At 35.8% G+C, this 24703-nt stretch overlaps 1 protein-coding gene across 5 annotated transcripts in view; it reads right to left on the reverse strand.

The window, feature by feature from the left end:
* The window catches only part of ABCA13 (ATP binding cassette subfamily A member 13), a 169075-nt gene that overhangs the window by 91093 nt on the left and 53279 nt on the right, over positions 1–24703 (reverse strand). For 4 of the 5 annotated variants that reach the window (XR_009742647.1, XM_061449170.1, XM_061449171.1 and 1 more), the window contains 14 exons: positions 23965–24078; positions 22817–22907; positions 19255–19431; positions 16841–17141; positions 15937–16051; positions 14662–14991; positions 12784–12853; positions 11055–11189; positions 9578–9715; positions 7346–7532; positions 6294–6512; positions 3873–4069; positions 2939–3096; positions 2300–2530 (listed from right to left, as the gene is read on the reverse strand). Coding sequence is in view for 4 of the 5 variants with exons in the window: in XM_061449170.1 (XP_061305154.1) it covers positions 2300–2530; positions 2939–3096; positions 3873–4069; positions 6294–6512; positions 7346–7532; positions 9578–9715; positions 11055–11189; positions 12784–12853; positions 14662–14991; positions 15937–16051; positions 16841–17141; positions 19255–19431; positions 22817–22907; positions 23965–24078 (2463 nt within the window). In the remaining variant the exon portion in view is untranslated. The remainder of the gene's footprint in view (positions 1–2299; positions 2531–2938; positions 3097–3872; positions 4070–6293; positions 6513–7345; positions 7533–9577; positions 9716–11054; positions 11190–12783; positions 12854–14661; positions 14992–15936; positions 16052–16840; positions 17142–19254; positions 19432–22816; positions 22908–23964; positions 24079–24703) is intronic. The other variant, XM_061449173.1, reaches the window with a different exon arrangement.

A 24703-nucleotide genomic window follows, 5' to 3' on the forward strand; every position in this document is an offset into this window, starting at 1 on the left:
ACAAAAAAATTAGCCAACATCTATAGACAGTCCTTTATCATCTAAAAGCACTAACTAATATTTTAGCACCATTTCTGGGCCCTACTACATTTTCTATTCACATTGGGTTTATATTATCTTCCAGGAAGTACATGCTGAGCCTAGCCCTCCATAGCTATGGGTATGTTTGACTAAGTAGAGCAATGCAGAAGCAGTTTTAGAGCCATTCACTGTGCATGACTTAACTGAGGAACTTTTGCAAGCATGTCAACTGTTATCTGCTAAACAGGAGCATTTCTGACTGTCAGACTTAGATACACACTCAGAGGGAGACAGACACTTGGCACAGTTCAAAGCCACAGGAAGAAACTGTTTTTGAGGAACATGCTTAAAATAGGTAAGGAGTAGCATGACTCAATTCTAGCACTTGCCCCTGCAAGCTTGCTCCATGCCAGACACTGAAGTACCACCTCAGCCACTCATGGGAATGGAGAGAGCAGGTAGCCATACTAGCTGTTGAGGACTGCCTTACTTGCAAGGAGCAGCCACTGCCTTGGCTACTTCTTTCAGAGCACCAGAGATGTTTAGAACATCCTTCACAAAACAGAATCTCCTTAGAAGCTGCATAGTTTTAAGGCTAAACTATTTCAAGGAGGTATATGGCTTTCCCTGGAAATTTCTGGAGCAAACTCTCTGATCATTTCAAGGAAGAGAATTTATAGTGCGCCATTAACAGGTATTTAGACACACCTTATTTTGCAAAGATGTTTCAATGGTTGTATTCTCTCCTCAAATCAAAGCAAGAAAGACATAAGCTTTGAAACCTCCAGGGTTGTTCCACTCAATTTAATTAACCACTCTTCCATCCTCCTTTTAGTTCTGCTAACACTCTTTGGATTGCAAGCATTATAAAGTACACAAATACAAATGGCTGGAAAACATATTTAAAACCCAAAATGAAGCAAATACGATATTAATGAGATACAAGGTTTCAGGAACTGATTTTGTTAGAACTTCATGATTTTGAAGTGCACTTTGAAGTATGAATGGACTTCTAGAGAGTGCAAGTGTCCCTCAGACTGAAAAAGAATAATGGTGAGTGTATGAGAGAACAAAAAGAAAGGATAAAATGAAAATTGGAACACATTTCTTCCTTTAAAGTAAGAGTTCTTTGTTTCCAGATTGAATTGTTTGAATAGACTAAATAGCGCTATTATGTGCTACCCATTTAGTTGCCAATGCAAAGAGGCTTTTGATAAGAAAATGGAGAATTGAGATTGCAACAATAACTAATGATGAGATGCAGAGATGACAGAAATCACCCCAAATTAATGTATTAAGTCCTCAAGCTAAAGAACTATATATCAATATCCAATACCACCTTGAAACCTTTTTTTTAACCTTCCCTGCAGAAAACAGCCAAAAGAAAACTCTCAACTGAATAACAGATACAGCACACTGAGGAAGCTTCCTGTATTCCATAACAACTTCACATTTACTTTACACATGCTGGTTCCGCAAAGTCCTATGATATCCCATAGGGACATAAAAAAAAGGCTCTCAATAGATACATTAACTCACAATCTATGAAGTTAGGCACTGAAGAGCATTCTTTCTTATAGCATGTTAATCACCTACATAATTTGAAAGAAAATAACAATTTTTCAAGAAGCTTTTGACTTGCCTCAGAATTGTGTATCAGGAATGTGATTTATAGCACCATATAACATGTTTATCGAACTTCTGTGATTTATCACCCTGCCATAGCAAATGCTTGCCATGCTAGCTTTGTGCACTGTGGTCATTTATAAGATAAACACCGAAGAGATGCCTTTTTTTTTTTTTTAAATGACTCAGCTGTATAGAGCTTAACTTCAAAGGAAACCACATACTTGCTAGCAGATGACCCTTTGGAGTGCAGTTTAAAAACAAGTGTGAAAACAGAGATCATTTATGCTTGTGAAGGGTCCTAAAAACCTCTGTTGTAAATCAACATAGTGCTAAAGACGTCTCCCAGTGGACCACTTCACGATATAGAAGCTCCACATAGCGGCATATTGGTTCAATTAATTTCATGAACAATTGTCATTTTAGGTTTATTTGCATTATTTGAGTTCTATTTGTATCTTTTTCCACAGATATGCAAGATGAACAAGTCTAAACTTGCAAAGCAAACCCAGAACTACTGATGCAGTTTCAAATATCACAAATTTCACAATAAAGTGTTATGCACTATGGAAGATACAATCAAGAGTAGCTGGAAGCTAATACAGGTTTATATAACCAAGAAAATGCCATTACATAGAAAAACTAAAAGTACCTCTTCCAAGGTGGTGTCAGAAATGCCATAGCCAGTCACATGTAGACGATGCAGGCTTTGATCTAAAGCCTGAAAAAGACTTTTAAAAGAGGTCTTATTTGCCGTTTCTGGAATCACATAGGTCAGCTCAGTCCCACTGTTCTCTTTCAAGAAGGCTTCTGGGATGTGGGTCTGTACAAGAGATGTGACCTGAACAGTATGTTTAGGATCCTGGATTTCAAACACAGAAGGCTATGGGAAAGAAAGATAATAATGCACACAAAAAAAATAAATATTACCAGAAGTATGGGACCCAGTAATAAAATTCATAGAATAAAATTTCCACTGATGAAATTGCTTCCCAGGAATAAAAAAAGTGAGACAAAGCACTTTTCAGCTAAATATTGAAATTCATCAATTTCAAAGACGTAATTGTGATCTTCTAAAGAATAATAATAATAGTAGTAGTAATAATAATAATAATTATAATAATAGTGCCACCCATGGAAAAACTACCAAGAAAGCTAATAAAAATGTGTTTTGCAGGCTTTCTAATAATCACATATTACTTCCTTGCAGCGACATACACCTCCCTTAGAATATACACAGCCATTACTTGGCAGGCACTGTGAAACTCCCTACAGTACCTTTTTAGCATACCTTTTTTGTCAGCGTTAGACTGTGTCCCTGGCCATATGTTTCTCTCAGATAAGAGGGAGAACCCCAGCACTTCAGCTGGCCACACTGCAGGATAGCAATGTGATCACTGAGCACCTCTGCCTCATCAAGATGGTGAGTGGTAAAGATCAACGTGCAACCTGCATCAGAAAGATTGGTACATGTCTACAAAAACCTGGTTTCTAGAGAAACACATTGTGCTTTCACGAGGATCTTTTAACCTTAAGGGAACGTGTTTTAGCTCCCTTCAAAACATAAATGCCAGACACAAAAAAAAGTCTGCATTTAGATTTACAGCCTGAATTAGAGTCAAGTCTAAGCGTGCATTGCCTTGTATTATACATGTAAGCAATATTAAGCATTACAACTTCAAGCTGTTTTAAGAGTGTGAGAGGTGCCTTAAAATCACATAACAGCAGTGTCTGTTTCAATGGATCATTCACTGTGAGTTATTACAGCTAGTTGAGTGCTCACTAGCTGAAGAGTTTGCTTCCTACAGTTTTTTACCTTATGGCACTTAAAAATTAATGTAGCAAACTGACTGATGATTCTTTTTTCATTAGAAGTATATACGCATCTCTACACAGATATGTGAAAAATGGGAACTGAAAACCAGAAAATAATTTTGAGAAGCTAACAAAAAAGAAAATGGTAAGAGAAGAGAAACTTGAGGACAGGTCTCAAAACGAAGCTCAATCTTCTGTCACACCAGACATCCTTCTGTGAGATAACAGATAATTTTTGTAAACTCGTTTGGCTGTTGTAGTTTCTCAAATTAGATTAAATGTTACCTCTGAAATTAATGTATTTAGTTACTGAATGGTACTAGTAATATTCTGAAGATCCTGATTAAATTGATTGAAACAGAATTACAGAAAGGAAAGTAAGCAGCAAATTATGTGTGTAGGCTTTGTACCAGCTTTATACTTCAGAATAACATCCCAGATGCTACGTCGAGAACATGGATCTACTCCACTGGTGGGCTCATCTAGAACAACTGTCTTTGAGTTTCCAATGAATGAGATAGCAATTGACAGCCTCCTTTTCATTCCCCCAGAAAGAGCTCCAACTGGTTTGTACTGGTGCTGGGATAAATCCACATCTTCCAGAGCTCTGAAGTTCAGAAATGGGAAACATTTTGGAAAAGTTTACTTCCAGTCACACCATGTGCTCTCAGAGCTGAATTACTGAAAAGTCACTGTAAATGGAAAGTGAAAACAACACTACCTCTGACATTACACTTTTTGGTGACAAGAAAAATAGGGGAAAAAAAATATTTCTCTACCTATGTAGTATAAATGCTCATCACCCCCTGAAATACAAATTCTGGATAAATATTGTGCAGGAAAGTATTGTGTAGGATAAGAACAGACAATTTTGAAATTAATTCCAATAAAATAAATGCCAATTTGTCTAACAATTTCAGCAAACTCTAGAGTATAGCCTCTTATATCATGGTAAAGATGGTCATTTCATAACTCAAACAGTGCTTCAGTTTTTGTAGCTACATATCAAATCTTTTTTGGTTTTGGGGTTGTTTTCTTTTTTTTTTTGTTGAAGACATATTTCTGTGATCTAAACAGATTAGTGATCCCTATGTAGCATAATACTACCTAATCCAACCTAATGTAATTCCTGTGTTAAGGACTTAGAGATACCTCACAGACATTGCCTTTTCAGCCCTGCCCTCTGACTAACTTGCCTCTGAGCAGTATGCGGAAACACGGTCAACAAAGGCAGCACTGAAAGACCACTGATTTATTTTTCATTACATTGAACATCCACTCATTGACCTAAAAGGTTTCAGTTTCTATTAGCCTGGCAAGTAAGACAGAAAAGACTCAACAGTCCTAAGCTAATCCCCTGAATCATCTGAATGCTTATGCAGTATGTAAACCATGCCATTTAACCTGAGAGAATTGTTAATTTTAAAGAAAACAGGTTCCTATAATTACTGTATAGATATATATCCAGAAAAATTATTCTTAATCTCTTTGGAGTCCTTTTTTTTTTGCTTAATGAAAAGCAAATTTTTTTCATTGTTTTGCTGCATTTCTAGTTTGTCTGAAATATTTTAAAGAACTCAATGCCTTTAAAATAAAATATTTTTTTCTTAGTAGCAAGGCCTGTAGAGTTCTGAATATTCTTGTATTCATTAGTATGACAGACTGCTGCTGAAATGGCAATTCAGAAGTCTAAGTACAATAAAATACAGGATATTATTTTGCAGAAATTTTAAAACAAAAACAAAATTTGATTTGGGTTTATTGTCCTACAGAGTTGGTTCTGGTTTGCTAGAGAGAATGCAATGTCCCACACCAGAAATTTTTCAGATCAGAATTTTTAAGTAATGGATTTTTCTGACAGCTACTGAAAAGGAAAGCCACTCTGCCACAAATGTGTCTGCATAGGCCTAATTGTACATTCAAAGAAAAGTCCCATCAGCTTGGCATTCTTTTCTGTTAAAGCATGGAAGTGCCCAGTCCTTCACACAGTCTAGCATGATTTAGAAGGTAAACAAAAACTATTTACACTGACACACTATTAGAAAAGCATACATTTTTTTCCTAAAGTCCAGAAAAGGAACCACTTTGTTACTGGTGAGTAAGATCTCACCTTGTATGGTTTACCAGCTGTTTAATATACATGATGCAAAAATTAAGATCTAGTACTATATCAACAGGTAGCAGCATAGACCCACTAGGAAACATTCTTGACCTGACAAGTGGCAAATCCTCTGAGGTGACATCAGAGCTCTGGCTTTTTTTTCCTATTGGATTGCTTGTTCTCAGAGCCCTTCATTTCTTAAACACACTTAAAATCTGAATTTGACAAAGGAAAAAGTTGATGGCTTATTTAAAAAGATTATAACAAGTACTGCCTTTGCCTGCCTCTTCTGGTTTTCCAATCTTCCCTTTATTGTAGGTGATGGAAAACAGGATAGTAAACACATAGTCAGTGTTGACTTATCTGAAAACTCAGGGTGAAGTCACAGCAGTTTACTTTCTATCTGTCTCTCCAGCATGGAGGGAGGTAAGGCAGACAGTATGAGGCAGGAACCACTACCGCTGCTACCATGCTTACCACCTCCACTCCAGTCATAACATCTTTATTTGATGGTTCTTTATAACAGGAGTTCAAATATTGACAGTTTCACAACAAGCACATTCAAGTAAAGGTTGGAAACTAGTAAATCTATTTTCAAAAACTCATATAAAACCTGCAGTTTCTATTTACTTCTACTTGCAATTTTGCTTTAGCACTTTCTTCTTTGACTGGCTTGCAAGAGACACTACCAATTTACTTGACAGTTTTCAACAAATGAAAAAAAACTTACCCACTGACTTTCTGATTCAACTGTTCTTTTGTCCAGCCAGGTGCCTTCACTGATCCATAAAACAGCAGATGTTCTCGCACAGTTAGTACATTGAACAGGACATCATACTGTGGGCAAACACCCAGCTCTGTCCTGATGGCAGCCAGATCACTATGTATGTCCTTTCCATTAATAATAATGGTACCAGAGCTGGGTGGATACAGACCAGCCAACAATGACCTGATACAAGAAAGCAAAAAATTCAGCAAGATCACGTGTAATGACTGTATTACATAGCTCACACTTGGATTTCCTGAGGCATTCAGCTGAGAACAGATGCAGAAGCACTGCTTTGAGCTTTTTTTGATTTTTTTTTTAAGTTTTGAGGTTCTTTTGCTTTTAAATCTCAACAATCCTTCATTTTCTTAATTCCAGAACCAAATAACAGAATTCATTTTTTTCCCAACCAAATATAACAGACCATTGTTTCCTTTTTCAAGTGTGTATTCTAGCTGAGGACTAAGTCTAGATTGGGTCCCATTCTGCATCGCTGGTTTTATTAAAGCTGATTATAGTTAACATAAAGGTAGAAATATATAGAGTTCTTACTTCAGAAATTTTTAAATGTCATTTTCATTTTGTTATTTTTGTTTCTGGTTAACTGCCGAGAAAGAAGTCCCTTGCAACCTCTAGTAACAAACCACAAAACCCCCATCACACTCTGTGTATGATAGGAGTACACATGGAATGCCAGAAAAGAATGCCAAAAAACCACTTTCCTGAGATGCGTTTAACTCCACAACTAAATGTGTTCAGCTCCTACTTAAGCTGCCCCTGAACTATTACATCATGTTTCAGTGGCACAGAGGACTCGGTTCTTTACTCATTACATTGCTTTTGTTGTAGACATATAGCCTTCGCTTCCCATATGCTTTGGAGAGTTTATTAAATATTTATTTGGGGAGGAAAAGAAAAAAAAAGACATAGGAAAGAATTCACAAATATTTTGAAGTGAGAAAGCATAGCAGAGATCAGAGAGGAGTGTAATAGCACTGAACAGCAGACTTACTTACATAATTGTTGTCTTGCCAGCTCCATTAGGTCCCAAGAGTGCTGTTATCTGACCTCTGTGGAAAGCAAGGCTGAGATCTTTAATTGCAGCCTTCTTGCCATCCATGTGCTCTTTGGTGAGAGACAGTAGCATGACACCAATAGTAGCTTCTTCGATGCAAGGGCATTTGCAAATTGGAGGTGCTGGGTCTGTATGGGAAAGAAAAGCAGATCAAGAGGGCTGCTGAATCTAAAGATACAATTGTGTGTATACATGAAATAACAATTTAGCTGAATCCCTGATAACATTTACCAAAACTTGCATCTGATGGTCTAAATGGACATAAACTCCACTGAAATCAAAGATACTATGCCTGTTAATATTTGCTAAGAATTTGGCTTATTTGCAGTTTTAAAAAGCAATTAAATCAACAAGTTCTATGCATGTCCACATATGTCTCTATCGAGTCATAAAATAGTTATCTTTTATTTCTAGTAGATGAGTAACTTAACATGAGCCAGCAGCTTGCGTTCGCAGCCCAGAAAGCCAACCGTATCCTGGGCTGCATCAAAAGGAGCCTGACCAGCAGGAGCTGATCCTGCCCCTCTACTCTGCTCTCGTGAGACCTCACCTAGAGTATTGCGCACATTTCTGTTGTCCTCAACATAAAAACGACAGGGAGCTATTGGAACAAGTTCAGAGGAGGGCCACAAGGATGATCAGGGGACTGGAGCACCTCCTGTATGAAGATGATAGGTTGGGAAAGTTGGGGCTGTTCAGCCTGGAGAAGAGAAGGCTGCGTGGAGACCTCATAGCAGCCTTCCAGTATCTGAAGGGGGCCTATAAGGATGCTGGGGAGGGACTCTTCATTAGGGACTGTAGTGACAGGACAAGGGGTAACAGGTTAAAACTTAAACAGGGGAAGTTTAGATTGGATATAAGGAAGAAGTTCTTTACTGTAACGGTGGTGAGGAACTGGAATGGGCTCCTCCAGGAAGTTGTGAATGCTCCATCGCTGGCAGTGTTCGAGGCCACGTTGGACGGAGCCTTGGGTGACATGGTTTAGTGGGAGGTGTCTCTGCCCATGTCAGGGGGGGTTGGAACTAGATGATCTTAAGGTCCTTTCCAACCCTAACTAGGATTCTATGATTCCATGAATAAACACTTATAATAACATTGCTTGAACCATTGTTTTATTCCCTTAAGTATACGAACTACTCCTTATATTCCATCCATTTTCAGGCACATTACATTACATAACGTTAACAGTCATAGCCAGGTAATCCTCTTTAAATGCCCTCAGTCAATAAAGTAAACCAGATCTCTTTGCAAAATGATTCAGAGCAACAATCTAATCTAAACATCATTCAAGGTCTTCAATGCAGGTAGATATCCAGCATTTCTCTGTGAGGTAACAAGCCCTGTAACCTGAGATGACCATATGACACAGATTAAGCTGACTTCCTTTCTGTGTCAGGATGAAAGGTTGGAACTACTCTCTAAACATGAGCACAGTCAATCATCAGCCCCATAAATATATTATTAATATTTAATATTTTAACTTATTGCAAATACAAAATCTTTTGAGATGAGAATACTTGATAGAATGTATCAAAATACATAAATTACATATTTATATATGATGTTTATAGTTTATGATTCTAATTTATGTAATAAAATCATGTATAATTAAATTAGATAAAAAACAAATGTTACCAAGAAAGAGACATGCTTTATATAAAAATACATAAAAATATATAATCAAATTATAAGTTAAAAGTATTTCAAGGATTGGTTTGTTTATGAATATGGGTTTGTCCCTTTAATGACCAATTTTAAGTTTAGACAGTAAAGGAAGAGAATCAAACTGGAATGGAGGGGCGAGTTAATAAAGTACCTTTGTCAGATTCAGTAAGAGTATGAAAGGGTCCAAGGAACTTCAGAAGATCCTACTAAGGCAAAGAGGCAATACACTGCAACAGGAGGAACTTTAGAGATACTTATTTTACATTCTTCAAAGAGTTTTATTAAATAGTTGTGTACAGTAGTTTTCATTGAATGAGTCAAGCATTACAGGTGGCAGCTCAATTAACATTTAGTATATAATATTCATAGTATACACTACATAATAGAGGATAGAAAGGGACAAGATCTAAACACAGAATACGATATATGTACCAAGCAATGACAAAAGCAGGTTGATAAAAATCAGCACAGCATCTGGAAAAGAGCTGTTGTTAAAATGACCACAAACCTTTGTCTTGGAAGTTTTCATTGAAGAAAAACATATTAGAATTCAGAAAATGTCTCTTCCTCTTCTCTGCACCACATAGGTTCTTCCAGTAGGAAACAGTAAAGGGAAAATACCATCGGTTCTTTAATCCAGATTTTCCTAGATGATAATCATGATAGAAGCTGTTGCAAAATTTGTAGTGATTTCATATTTGTAGACTACTAAGGTCCTATCACTACTTAAAAGACCTAGTTAGGCCATTTAATCAGCTCAAACTCTTTGCTGCACTTAACAAATGTTAGTGAAGTGAAAAAAAGTCATTTGGCCAAAACACCAGATCCTGCCATAAAATAATCAATCCTCAGTGATACTGCGTTTTACCTAATCTCCAGATGAGCCTTAAAGTGCAACAGAATCATAGACTTAACAATATATAGGCACAGCCTAATATATTCTTGTAACCTAGAGGAATGAGAAGGCACCAAATGGCCTGCCAAAGCAAACATCTTTATTTTTACTATAATAATAATCCATTGCAGCAATAATTAAAGATTTTTCTCTCACTAATACCTACACAATTTAAGCAAATCAGCCAGCATAAAAAACATTTATTGTAGCATGAAAACAGAAAGGGAAAAAATATGCTCCTACACACAACCTAAATTGCATTGCCCAGTCTTTCCAAGCTTCACTTACCAATCATACAATACACTCTCGTGTGTTTGGAGTTGCATTTCATTGACACTGAAGGGCAGGTGTCAATTTTAGCCAAAGTTTGTAAAATTCAGTTGTATGTTCCACATACTCCTGTCTTTCAAGGCAAAATTACTTTTATATTTTTATATTTTAAAACAAATGCAGAGTAGCTGGAAGAAAAGGTGACTTGCAAAATCAAAAGAAAAGGAAATTTCAAATAGCTAGTGAGGCATTAGGCTATGACTAAAAATGCATCAACCAACTCAATAATACTCATAAAACTTGGTTAATGGAAAAAAACTACTTGCTGAAAATATATTTCTTAATATTCTAAGTTAATTAGTTTTCTTTATGCAGTGGTCTGTGGACTGACAGAGAGCAAGATACAGTCACCAGGCAGTCTGAAGTCTTTGTGATCTGAAAACACATTGTTCTTCATGGGTTTCAGCATGAGTACTGAGTTACCCTTTTCATGGGAAGTTTTGCTACTAGACTGAGCTCTGTTACTGTGAGGTACCAACAACTACTAAGTCTTTCAAATATTAGTCATCCCTACAAGCTAACAGAAGGTATTTTTTGCCTGGCTATAAATTCTAGTCCATGTGTTAGCACTACGCAACATTTATGTATGTAGGAAGACTCACCAAGTCCCTAAAGGTAATGTCAGTTTTGCCCATCAGAAACTTAATTCATGAAAAGGTCAGGTTTTGGTTTGGTTGCATACAATGAGGGAAACCCATTCTATAAATCCATTCAATAACTTCTTCAAAAACATGAAATAAAAACAACACCATAATCTTACCAGGAATAATATTGCTGAAATACCAGCCACCTACAGAATATAAAATGGAGTCGAAGAGCATCATCCAGCACAGCCATCCAAAGGTCATGCATCCTCCTTGTGCCACTTCCTGGTGCATATTATTCCACTGAATTCCTGGTAGTAAGAGTAATAATAATGATTTTTTAAAGGTCAAAGCTAAATCAGTAGAGCATTAAAGATCACAAACACATCAACATCACACATTTCTGGGTATTTAAACACTGACACAAAAAAGACCACAGTTAATCATAGCAATCCTAATGAATAGAAATGAATTGCTATGCTTTTTCAAGCTGCTGTTTAGAACAGCAGGTGACACTGCTGCTGGGGAAACACAGAGAAGTTGTTGTAGAAAGAGCTGTTTGTGAAGTTTTAGCTGGCCCTTAATTTGGCAAAACTAAAAACAATTGATAAAATGGAGCGCTGATCTCTTCAATGAATCAGGCTTTACACCATTGTGCTGATATTATCAAGAAATAGGTTGCACAAAGTTTAAAGTAATTTCTACAGTGCTAAATCTGAAAATGTAAATCTGAATTCTAACTAAGGAAATATTTGTGTGCACTGACTGTATTCAGAGGTAAACTGAAACAAACTCCTTGAGAAATTGCGTCATAAAATTATTACATTGCAGAAGACATGAAAGGATGAAAGGAGGCGCAAAACACTAGTACTACAGAAAGCTACCATATTGCTAAATGGAAAAGTAACCAAATTGTAAACAACCAAAACAAAACAAACCATATTTTGCTCTTTCTCCAATAAAGATGACTAATTTTGATGAAGAGTCCGGTGAGAAATTTAAGTAATATTTTCTGCAACTGTCTCTTCCACTCTTAACAACTCTTGTACCATAATGATACCTTTTCAATGCCTAATGGTTTGGAGCATCCACTCTCTCAATGTTGATCTTCTCAAAGTAGTAAAAAAAGGATTGCATCCCTTTATATATTTAGATACATAAATGACATCCTTCGTAGATATTTATCAAGGGCCCAGACATTCACTCATCACTTTTCTAAAAGCAGCTACAACAGGGACAGCTCTTAGCTTGGAGATAGTAGTGATCACCATGTTAAAACATATAACAACCTGTTAGAACATTTAGCCAGTTTCCAAACATTTTTCTCTTCCTGACATTTAAACATAATAGGGTGTTTTCAAGCATTTCTGCACCTGCACAGTAGCTCAGCAGGGATTTTTCCACTGCACTCAAGCTTGCAGAAATCCCAGGTCCCAGAGACCAAGGATGATGTACCATTGGTGAAAGAGGATCAGATTAGGGAATACTTAGGCAAACTGCACATACATAAGTCTCTGAACCCTGATGGGATGCACCCAAAAGAAATAAGGGACCTGGCAGATGCTATTGCAAGGCCACTGAATCTTTGATTGATCATGGCAACTAGGAGACATGGCTGAAGACCAAAAGAAACAAATATCACTTGAAGAACAAGGACCCAGGGAACTACAGGCCAGTCAGCCTCACCACATTCCTTGGGAAGGTGATGGAGCAACTAATCCTGGAAACGATTTCCGGGCACATTAAGGACAATATCATCAGGAATAGTCAGCATAGCTTCACTGGGAGGAAGTCATGCTTAACCAACTTCATTAAAATTCTGTGATGAAAGGGCTGGCCTGTTAGATGAGGGGAGACTACTGGGTCTTGTCTGCCTAGAGCTTTTCTTCTAACCAGAGACCTTACCTGTTTCTTGGCCCTCAAAGAATGTAATGAAAAATACTCCTTGCCCAAAGGCAGTTGTAGAAAGAAGACACTACAACAACAGAGAAAGAGGATGCAAACATCAATAAAACACATCATTAACATGTTCCATGAAATAAAGTATCTTGTGACACTAAAAGCAAGCACAAAACATATAGAGGTTTCTTTCATGTGAGTGAATGGTCATTGTTTTCTTTTATATTTTAGCAATACTCCTCCACATACTGTAGTAGTATTTGCTCAATTTTAAAGAGCTCCATCACCTAGCTATTAAAATTGGAAAGCATTATTTAACTCTATAAGAGGTTGTAGATCATCATAAATATATCACATACTAAAAGCATATAATGTCTAACACGGTAAAAGCATGCAAAGGAATGTACTTTCTGTGAAAACATCAGTCATCCTACTCGTTTTTGTAAGACCAGAACTCAAAAAGAGACAGAGGCAGAAAAAACATGTGCACTGAGTACTATATACTGAGACAGCAATTTGTGCAAGAGAATAATATTTGACTTCCAAAAATGGAACATAGTCATGCTGTATTGCAAAAGTACATATGGAAAATGAGCAAGTTAGTGATGTAGAACAACAAGGAACTGCAACTGATAGTCAGTGGAAAAACACTGGTGAGCTCATGAAGGAAGGCTGATGGGGAGATCCAAAACATTACTAAAATTGATAAGCATAACTCAGTGATAAAATTCTGCAGTCTGAAAGTGATCTGAAATCGTTCATTTTATCTCATATTTTAATTAATGAAATTAAGTAAGGTTTCTGACAAAAAAGTAATACAGACTGCTAGCTCTCTGAAGAAAGAACTGTGACATAGGCTGCTACTAAAAAAATAATAATTCAAAATCGTTACTGGCATGGATTACATTTTTGTACAGAAAAGTTTGTGTTAATTCCCATCAACTGGGTCCCTGTGTCTTAGGTTCCTAAGATTTCACCACCTCACTTAGTGGCATGTCCCCTCTCCAAAATTATTGCCCTTTTTACATGCTGTTGCATCTGATTTTCAGTAAATGCAGGATATCTGAAGAGTTATTTTGAAATAACTGATTTTGAAGAGTGCAAGGTTTCTGATGTGTACTTTTCCCTCTCTGTGGCCCAAAGGAGCAGAAAAAAAGCAACAACAACAACAACAAAAAATTCAACCCTGCCTATTTATTCCCGAAATCTACAGTCTTATGCAAAGAATCAAGATATTTTATTTAACCTACTGACACTGAAAAAGTGTCCTTTTTTTTAATAGCATATAACTTGTGAAATATGGTTTTCATTGTATGATGGTGATATTTGATATCCCAGTTGTAGATACAGTGTGTTAAGATAGCACAAAGACATTAAACAGCCAATGGCATTCATAAAACAGGAAATGGCATGGAAGAACCAATGCCAAAGAAACATATACTGCAGACTGTATAGCTAGATAGACACTAGACAAATTTCTGATCTAATCTCCAGTTATACTCAACAGAGAATCAATTACTATTTTTCCTTCAAACAATGACTTTCAGGAGATGCATATCATCAGGTGTGCTTGAAGGTACATTACCATAACACATATTTTTAAGTCAAAACATAAAGAGAACTCATGAGCATGAGAAATGCATCTTCCTTGAGGTTGCTTCTTTCCCCAGTTTTGTAAAATTTCCCTGAAAATTTATTTTTTATTCCATTCTACATCCAAAACACTTTCTCCATAGGATATCTATTCATGTGACTTGCTTCCAGTGAAACAAAGCAGATATAAACCTGGGAAAAATAAGTAAATTATAATCTACAGTTTCAAAACTGTGGAAATCTACAGGATGTTTGGAGAAGAAAAATTGGAAAAGGAAAAGAAATATTTACCATTATAATCTGGATGGTGAAACTCAGCTGGTTCTGCAAGACCAGTAAAACTATGTAGGGTAAAAAACTGATCATATATACAAGGCTGGCGCAAAGAGCTGCTGTATCAGCACTGCTAAAAAATACTCCCCAAAAATAGCTTAACATAATAACTGTAACTCCAAAGTCCATGAGAAAAAGGAAGATGAGGAAGCCATTGCTATAAGCAAAGATACCACTTGCTTTTAAAATGATGGCCAGAGCACAGCTGCTTATTGTGAGCACAGTTACATTTTCCAGAAACCAAGCAAAGAAATGAATGGCTGGATGTACACCCATTGTCTTCATATACTGCAAGACAATATAGCAAAGAGAGTTAAAGTTAGGAAACAAATCTTCTCTGTGTATATTTGCTTTTTTTTTAATTTCAGCAAAACATGTTGCCACCAAGACAACCCCAGCTCCCCAGAGGATGTCGTCTTCTCCTTAAATGACTGCTCTCTTTTCCCTTTTCTGGGCTACCCCTTCTGTTCCTCTTCTTTAAAAACAAACAAACAAAAAAAACAACAAAAAAAAACAAATAATAATGCTTTTGGAAACAAGCTAATACTATTTCTGAAGCTTTTTTTCATAAGATGAACAAAATTAACTTAATAAAGTTGATTTTATAGTTTAGAGCATTAAAAAGGCCTATCTTACAACAGAAAGTTTAGAGAAATTAGATAATTTCCCAAATTAAATAAGGCTTACTCCAGCATACAACCAGTATAATTCCTCCAAAAAGAGTATATTTAGCCATACAGAAAATGTATCATAAAACCTCATCCTTCCATATGCTCAGCATCTCCTAAGACTAGCTGGCAATATAAGCAAATAATTATGTAATTTTTTCTATGTCATCCTCCCTTATATTTCTGACAGTTACGCAGTATGTGGCAAATTTTTTGTCTGGTTTAGGAAGTTTTATCACTGTAGACTACATATAGCAAATCAATCCAATATAAAAAACATTCTGATAACAAGGGCTTTTCCCAAACATTTTCCAGCTTCAACTTTTATGAATCTTTTGCTCCTTGCTTTTTGTCTCAGGGACAATATTTGCATACCAAAAGGACTGATGCTCAGTGTTGTGAATCTCTGTTGGCACCTAGAACTAGAACCTACAGCCCAGAGGAAATAAACAAAAGCAAAGCCAGCTGGGTTATGAGTACATAAAAGTACCTCAAAGTTTACGTTTTGTATTTCAGTAGGCTTTAATAAATAAATTTTATTTTCAGGCAGTAATCTGCCTCTTACCTCTTCAAGATGAATTTCTCTTTCATAAACCAGTCTGCGAACCATGCCAGCAACTGAAACCATCCATGTTAACATCATCATAAGTGGGAAAAAGAATCCTATATTGTTCAAGAATCTATGAAAACATACATGCAGAGTTGTTACCCGAAAAGTTAAAATATTTTTTAGGAGAATGTTAACATGTGAAAAGTATTCTCAAAGTATGCACAAAAGAATGTCTGACATGAGCAATAAGACTTGTTCTGGTTTTTCATGTAACAAGCCAAACATATGTATTGTTACTATAATATTATATCAATATTTGTCAACAATACAACTAATGTAATCACTCTTTAGGGCTCCAAAGTCAAACAGAATTCAGATTTGTGTCTATGGTAAAGTAATATATTTGAACAGTAAAGAATAACATGAGCCAGTCTACATTTGCTCCACTTTAACAGTTATATTACCACCAAATAATTTTAAATTCTAATGCTCAGGATGTTTTGATTGTTTTACAAAGAACAATCCTACACTTTTTCTTTCACCAATTTTATGTTGCATTTCAACACATACCAGGGACCAATTCACAGTTTGCATATAGGGAAATTGAGGATGGAAAGTGGTTTCTTAGCATAATTTAAGTTAGTTGCACAATATGTTGACAGAGTCTCTGCCCAGCAGATTACTACATAGTATAGTTGCAAACAGCTCTTAAGGGGTCATTTGCCAGACAGATGTTGTATAATGTGTTGTGGTCACAACTGTTAAACAACATTTGCTATGCTGTGATATTCTGGTATTGGTTCAATCCTGTACTGAGATATACAGTCACCCACTACAAAGACCTAGTGGCTTCCAAAGTCCTCTAGCATTAATTTAATAAAGATAATATATTGAAATAAAAAGCTGAGGGTTTACTTACAGATCACTGGTATGACAAGGGTAAGGCATGGCTTGCACCTGAATGTCTGGCTCTGAGGTATCTGTCCCAGTCTGTGCTGAAACAATTGCCCTTTCAATCATGTCTTGAAGAGGGATAAAGATATGGTTGTATTTAAACCCATCAGCTGGTAACTTCTGGGGATGGGATTTCCACACTGGGTTTTTAATCAAATCCGTCCTCATGCTATAGAGAATGCTGGTTCTAATTGTATATGAAATGTGTCGTGGTAGGAGATTGCTAGAATCTTGCATCTTATTCTTTGGCGTATCAAAGATGATACCTGACACAAGAAGAAAAGGAACTTCGCATCCAAGCTTATATGATTTATGCTATTTACATAGCTAACTCACGGCCAATTCTCATGTGATAGTAGGCTACATTCACCTGTCAGGGCAGATTTCATTACCTTGCAACACAAAAATGGTAGGTTTCTTAGAAATTTACATTTTATAAGATTCATGATTATGAAATGTAAAAAAAAAAAATTCACATGATAAATGGGTTTGCAATAAGCATTCTTAACAGAGAAAATCCTTCTGTGATTTGCTTGGGGGTTTTTACTGCAGTTTATTCTCTTTGTATTCAGATTTAACCCCTTTTTGATGACCGATCTCAATTCCAAAGTGAAAGCAGCAGCCATAAAATTTGTTGATGAAAAGATAACAGCTCACAGAAGTGGGTGACAAAGGAAACAGTACCAAATCACTAAAATTTCCTCATTTTTAATTTCTGAGCCAATTATAATACTTTTGTTTTAACATAGCAGAATTTGCATGTTTATTTTCTCTAGCTCTGTATGAAATTAAGAAAGCAAAAAAAGGCAGATGAAAGCTTAATCTGTAATTGGGAAAATGATGTTGAACACAGCAAATTGTTTACATATTTTTTCTGATGACCCAGACTTTTTAGGACTCCTTGATGAATGTGAAATGTTGACCTCTTTCCCTTAAAAAAGGGAAAAGGTATTTTAATCAGCACCTGGCTCTCTGGAAGATAATATGATATAGAATACTCTAGTCTGCTATAAAGATTTTATCTTTTTTCACTGGAAAAAAATCTCATTTTCTCACTTATGCAAACATTTAATTTCCTAAGATATTTCAAGAGGTTATGAAGGCTTTAAAGACTACAAACAAACCAAGTAAGAAAAATTCCACTTTAGTTTCATGTCTTACTGTGTAAAGGAATGTATGCTTATATCTGAGCACGTAATATTGATGTGTTGGACACATTTGACCCCTTAAAATGCCATCTTCCCTCTTCAAGCATATGAAGAGACTGTAAGGCCACAGTAATGAAAAAACTACCAAAAAATATCTTGGCTTATGCTAGCATATGACCGTTCTCTATGCAAGCAGAAACAAAACAGATTTAGAATTTGACAATTTGATTTTCTGAGGGCCAGCAGGTATCTGTTTGTTTCTTCTCTTGAAGGGGAAATTTCACTTCCTACTAAGCAGTCCTGAGAAATTCCCCTTATCTCATGTTATGGCCTGCTGGTTTTACATGGATTGAGGGCTGTCATTACCAGATTGTGTAACAAACATACGATTCCAGACTGAGTAGTTTCATTCTCTACAACTGCTTTGACATGCCTTCTGTTGTGTACTTACAGGAGTCTAAGAAAAAAAAACACAAAACAACAAAACAACAGGGGGAAAAGGGGAAAAAGATGTGGCACACTTTATATAGGCTTAAATTGGGCTCTCATTTGGGAAGGCTACATGCAACTTAAAGCATTTTATGCAAAAGGAGAAGGTGTGGTAATAAGAAAAACAGTCTTGTTTTTTGAACTCTTTTGAACAATTAATTAATTCTCAGTAATAAGGATACAATGCAGAAAAAGGATAGAGAGTACAATCCAAAGGAAGAAAAGAAATACATCTATAGCTTAAGAACTCATTTACTCTGAATAAACAAGCTAATTTCTCTACGATGTTGGTTTAGGAGTAAACCTTACCGAAAAAATCCTTTTCTCCTTTTTGTAAAGAAAAAATATAAATGTTAAAATTCAAAAGTATGTAAATTAGATTATTTTGTCATAATAAGTAGTCAAGTTTACTCAGTATCCTGCATATTTCAGATTTTTTTATTCTACTTTAAACATTTGCTGTTTGTTTGTTGTTTTTTTTTTTTTGGAAATGACAGACCACAAGGATTCACTTAGCAGCTTGACCATTAAAATAACATAATTAGCCTTTACAACATATATTACAGCATTCAAATGTTGGGGAATACCCCTAAGGTAAATGTGCTTTATGTTTCATGTATTGTATGTGGTTTAATAAATATTCTGAAATAGTGTAAAGCTTAACCTACCTTATAATAAACATAGACAACAGTTAAAAAGTCTGATGTTTTCCATCGATATACATTTTAACTAAGGTACTTACTAGCCAATAAATTATTTTGCTGCATGAGCTCATGAGCCTTCTCCTCCAATTTCTCAACAGAGTCAAAAGCCTGGAAGCGGTCCAATAACACACAGGAAGATATATTTACTAGAAGCTGTGACAACAGGTCAATCTGTTTACTTGCTGAGCTGTTAAGCATCTTTTTCATCATAGTTTCTAAGATAAGGAAACAAAATTGGATTTCCTCAGTTTTAATGTGCAGACCAGAAATGTTTGTTCTCACTTGCACATCCTATAAGAGTAAATAACTTTTTTATTTAAAAAAGGAAGAAATTTTTGAAGCATAAGAATTATAATGTGAACTTGTGGAGCTGTAGCTCATGTTTCAATAGCTTTTGGAAGTCCTCAGCTACATTTTCCTTCAATTTCATAGCAACAAAAATGTAACAAATTCCAGCAAAGTTCTAGAAAGAGACAATGCCTGTGAAGCTGTAGGACTTCTTACATTTCCTTATCTTTCCATAACTACTCCCACAGATACTAGTGAGTTACTGTACTTTGATCATCACAACAGAGATCCATCTCTTTCATTCAGTAATGTATTGGCCAGTTATTCTGTCTTTGGCATTGTAAATATTTCAAGCACCCTGTTTATATATAAGGCATAAACATGCAAGAAAAGCCTACAACTCCTCCATTCAGACTTTGATCTTATCTATGGATCCAGGAGGAATGTGTACCTCAACCAAAGCATGACTTCCAAAACCACTGAAATTTTGGAGAAATTCAGATATTCACCCATTGATAGAAAATGTAAAGATAGTGCTATATCATTGTTCGAGAGAATAACCAGAATAGCATAATCTAGAAACAATCTTAACTCATTTTGATTTGATAGAAATGCCTGATTTTCTCAGGTAAAATACAATGCAAAAAATAAAATACAAAAGCATCCAACATAAGTTTCCATCTTAAATTTTTCAGGACTCACTTGAAGATACAGGATTTAAAAAGGATGGATGGTGACCGCATTTGATTACAGTGGTGACAGACAAACCCTGGATCATAGGTGTTATTAAGCATCAGCACAGGAAATATTACAAAAGGAAGGCAGATAAATGGAAAAATACATGGAGCAGTCTGAAGAAAAGACAAGATTAACAGTGAGAAAGGATTAAGATTGTAAGAAGAAAATGTAGAGGAACTGATAGTCTGGAACGCTAGACTAGATAGCCTAGACAGGCAAGCAATGACAGGGTGAATTCATGGGTTGAAGAAAAACAGCACCAAATATTGACTCTATATGTCTTATTTTCTGCTATCAATCCTCTGTGTTCACAAGACTTTGCAGCAGGAGTAATAGGGTGAATAGCATGTTTCTAAGACCCTTAGCAATTTATAAAATTGTAGAGAAGTAAAAAAACATACAAACATAAGCACCTTGGATTTCAGCTTAATTGGAAATCAGCTTAAGCAAGTGTAGATGCAATAAACCAAGGGAAAATTTGCTTTAGTTACATAGAAGGCAAAATATATAATCACACAGATCACATGATTTTAGAAAATCCGAGCTTTGGATGGAATTAATCAGATTGTGTGTTGTAAAACCAATAACATATATGAATACATTTAAGACTTTATTGGATCCAAGCAAAATAATTACAGGACTAAGAAGCTGATGCAATATGAGAGCAATGAACTTTTAGAAACCATAAGAGTTTTATAGTAACAGCTGCAAGTGATTATAGACTAATAAAATGAACAAAAAATATAAAAAATGTACATAATAAAAGGGCTTAGCCATTTTTTTCAAAAAGCAAAATGACAAAGCAAATCTGTAAAAAGAAATGTATCAAAGTGTAACTGCAGAAGAGTGCTCTGGCACTTTGGACAGATCAACTTCACAAAGGCATAAATGCTATTGTGATCTATAGCTCATATTGATTTTTACTTTTTATATGATGTTAATTTTATTGACTGTGTTCCATTAAAATAAAGAAATTCTAGTTTCATAGCCATTGTACTTAAATAATTTCCTGTATTCACCACCAAAACTATGAACCATTTATTACACATTGTCAAAAGTTCTTAGCTCTGCTAATGAGCTGCAGCTTGAGAAACACATACACAGATTTCTCTGATGATGTCTGCAACATGGAAGAAGTACCTGGTAACTCCAGAGATCTTGATATCTATTTAATGACATACTGTTTGCCCATAACCCATGAAGTTCCCAGTGTTAGATCCAACAAATAAAATTCATGTATTACTCAACTAATACAGAGACAGCTATTTTTCAGCAGGCCTTGAAGGTTAAGAGACTTGCTCTTTCCTCCCTCTTTTCCAATTGTGTGATTCTGTGGAGCTTTTTTAGTTGTATTGTAAACCAGCTTCACCATGAGGGGTGAGATATGACTGACCCATACTCAGCACCAGTTCAGTGTTTAAGTAAATCTTCCAGAGAGACAGAAGGTTCAAGCTTTAGTCCCTTGCCTAAGGACAATACTGAGCCCGGATTCTTACTTTCTGGATTGAATTTGGGATATCATTTGCCATTTTTCTTAGTGAAAGTGTGAGCAGTTAGTCCTAGCCTTCAAACATAGCCTTCAAATCAAGATGAGTTTCAATTAAAGCTTCCTTTGTACATGATGTCACACTCTCTGTTATTACATTTTTCCCACTTTTTTTTCTTTCTGGTCCTCAAAATCATGAGCATTTCTTAAATTACTTTAGACTGCTTTTGTATGGACAGTTCCTTCTGGCACATACCAGCAACCATTTTAATTATCATGCACCTACCCTACTGACAGCAGGACATACTGGAGTTTTTCAGTTATTAAAATCTCATAAAATCTCTAAGTAACTTAAATTTCCAGCATAATCCCCTTTCCCATCAAAGCTGCACAGAGCTTTGGCTGGGTCTGCCCTAGGCTCTAGTTCTCATCACGTCACAGCCTGGCTGTGGATCTGTCCATGGTCCTGCTGATCTCGGCCCAGACCCCTACCTGTCTTGGCCCCAACATCACCCTAATAGTCCCACCTGCCCAATCCCAGGGCTGGGTCTGACTCTGGTAATTCTCTAACCTGAGCCCAGTCTTGGTGCTCCCTCATTGTAACTGTATCTCAGGCTTTACTAAGGCTCAACGATACCACAGACACCTAATTCTCAATAAAAGAAGAAAAAAAAAAAAAGATACAGACAGCTTTTGATTAAATGTGTATCCAGACTATTTTTCTATTTATTTCCATTTAAAGTATATATATTCCTTTCAAAATTTACTACTACCTAATGGAACTGTTGCTACATGAGTCTTCTCCCTCCCTGCTTTTAAGTATGGCTACTATGTTTATAACTCTCGCATGACAGTTTGCCACCTCTAGATTGTTACCAGATTTTTCCAGTCTTTCAGTATTTTGAAATGAAAATTATCCAATCACTCACAAGAAAAAAAACTAGAAATATTTGATACTAACTCAACAAGATAATTTAAAGTCTGTTACTTTAGTATCATTTAAGTAGGCAAAACATTCAATTTCAACTGAACAGTTCTAAGTTCAAGTTTAATAAGGGTACTCAGTACATGTACTTTTATGTACATACCATATACTTGCATTTTTTTAAGGAGTTTTTCCATGTCAATATCCAAATGACTTTCTACGAAGTGCTTTATGAAATTGCTTTGCAGTGCTTCCTAAAATGAAAAGTCTTAGATATTACATCAGGTTTGTCTTCTTTAAAGAAATATAAAATATACATATACATTCATGTTTAATTCCATTACTGAGATTTCCTGCATAACACTGGAGAAGTCACTTAGCCTCTCCATGTCTTCTCCTCTTAAAAGTCTGACTCCACACATTTCAAGTAAACAGCAGAATATATACTCTCCATTGCTTACATCCCTGTCCTCCTTTACTGCCAATACTTCAGCTGTGAGTCCATTTTAATGTCCTTGCAAGTCTGCTAGGACAGAAACCCATTTTCCTCTCATGCAAGACTTTTGGCCCTTTATACTATTAGCTTTAACAGTAGTAAAAAAACACCTTTAAAAAAATGGCATTTGAGAGTTTCTTTTACATTATTTTAACTTCTTTACCTCATTCATCAAGTTCTAAGTGGGAAAAAATCATTAGCTCTACAAGAGCATCCTGGCATCTGCAAGTCTAATGCATGATTATTAGCATCATTCCTTAAACGAACTTACATAACAGTTCAATTGATATGTATGGACCATGACAGGACTGCTCTTATTTTCCCAAAGTGTTCCCATGCATGTTTTCACAAGTCAAACATGGTAAAACTAAATTTTATTAGGGGAAAAAAGGACACAAATATGTAGGATTGGAAAAATCCCAGTAATGAAATTACTCTCTTTTTTTTTTTCAGTCAATATTTTTCTCACATCTATTTTTTTATCAGCTACACACACTTTTGGAAAAAGCAAGTGATAAGCAAACAATTTCCATAAATAAGTGTATAAATCTTGTAGGTGTACCTATTTATTTCCCCGTTGCCTGGTAATACCGGACATAGTGAGGTAATACCGGTTTTAACTATTTTCATCTCAGAATTTTCTCAGTACCACATTGTAGGCTCATAAGCTAAAGCTAAACTGCCTCCTTTTCAGCAATTTTTAAACCTGAAGCCGATTAGATGGCTTAGATTAGATTAGTTTTACATGCGCAGAAAACCTTTCTACATTACAAAGAAAATAACCAGAAAATAGGAAGCCACCCCAGTTCACCAACCTGCAGGTGTGAGACTGTGAGGACATTTCCACTGGTTTTAAAAACCTCAGACATCCTAAGCCATGTCTCAGAATAAGTCTTCAAGTTTTCCACAAAACTAAAAGTGAAATTAGCCTGGAAAAACAATACATGAAGACCAATGATATAAAAACTGTGCGCAGCAAATCTTAAGAAAAAAGAAAAACTGTCACACTTAAGATCTTCTGCAACTCTTTTCCATTTAACTTTGATAATCATCACTAAGGATATCCATGTTTTCTTTTTTTCTACTTAAGAAAAGTATTTCCTGCAATCTCTGAATACCAAGCAAATTAAAGGCTCCCTGCAGCATGGATATTTCCTACTTGAAGTATTATAAAGACCTCTATTTTACAATATCTCTTTCACACAACCACAGACGTGTTTCAGAAAGATATTAAAAAGAAAACAGTTAGGACATACTCAAAAGAAAGCATTTGCAGACCTTATGGATCTTTCCTTCAAACTACTGTGACTAAATATGTAACAAAAGTGAAAGCTGGAAGCATGGTCTGAACAATGAATTGTAAACTTCAATTTGGACCACACTTTGCAGTAAGTCCTATTGAAAGTACACAATTTTTTGCCTTAGCATTTTAATTCACTCTTGCAAAATACTACTCCTAGCACAACATGGGAAAACAATTTGTGGTGATTATTTCTTCTTGTTTGTAGCATAGAAGGCCCCAAAGGGTCCTTTGCAAATATTTTAATTTTCCTG

The sequence above is a fragment of the Pezoporus flaviventris genome, unplaced genomic scaffold, assembly GCF_033815535.1.
Source record: "Pezoporus flaviventris isolate CSIRO_AGI_PZ_B2104156 unplaced genomic scaffold, CSIRO_AGI_Pfla_v1 ptg000007l, whole genome shotgun sequence".
NCBI lineage: Eukaryota > Metazoa > Chordata > Aves > Psittaciformes > Psittacidae > Pezoporus > Pezoporus flaviventris.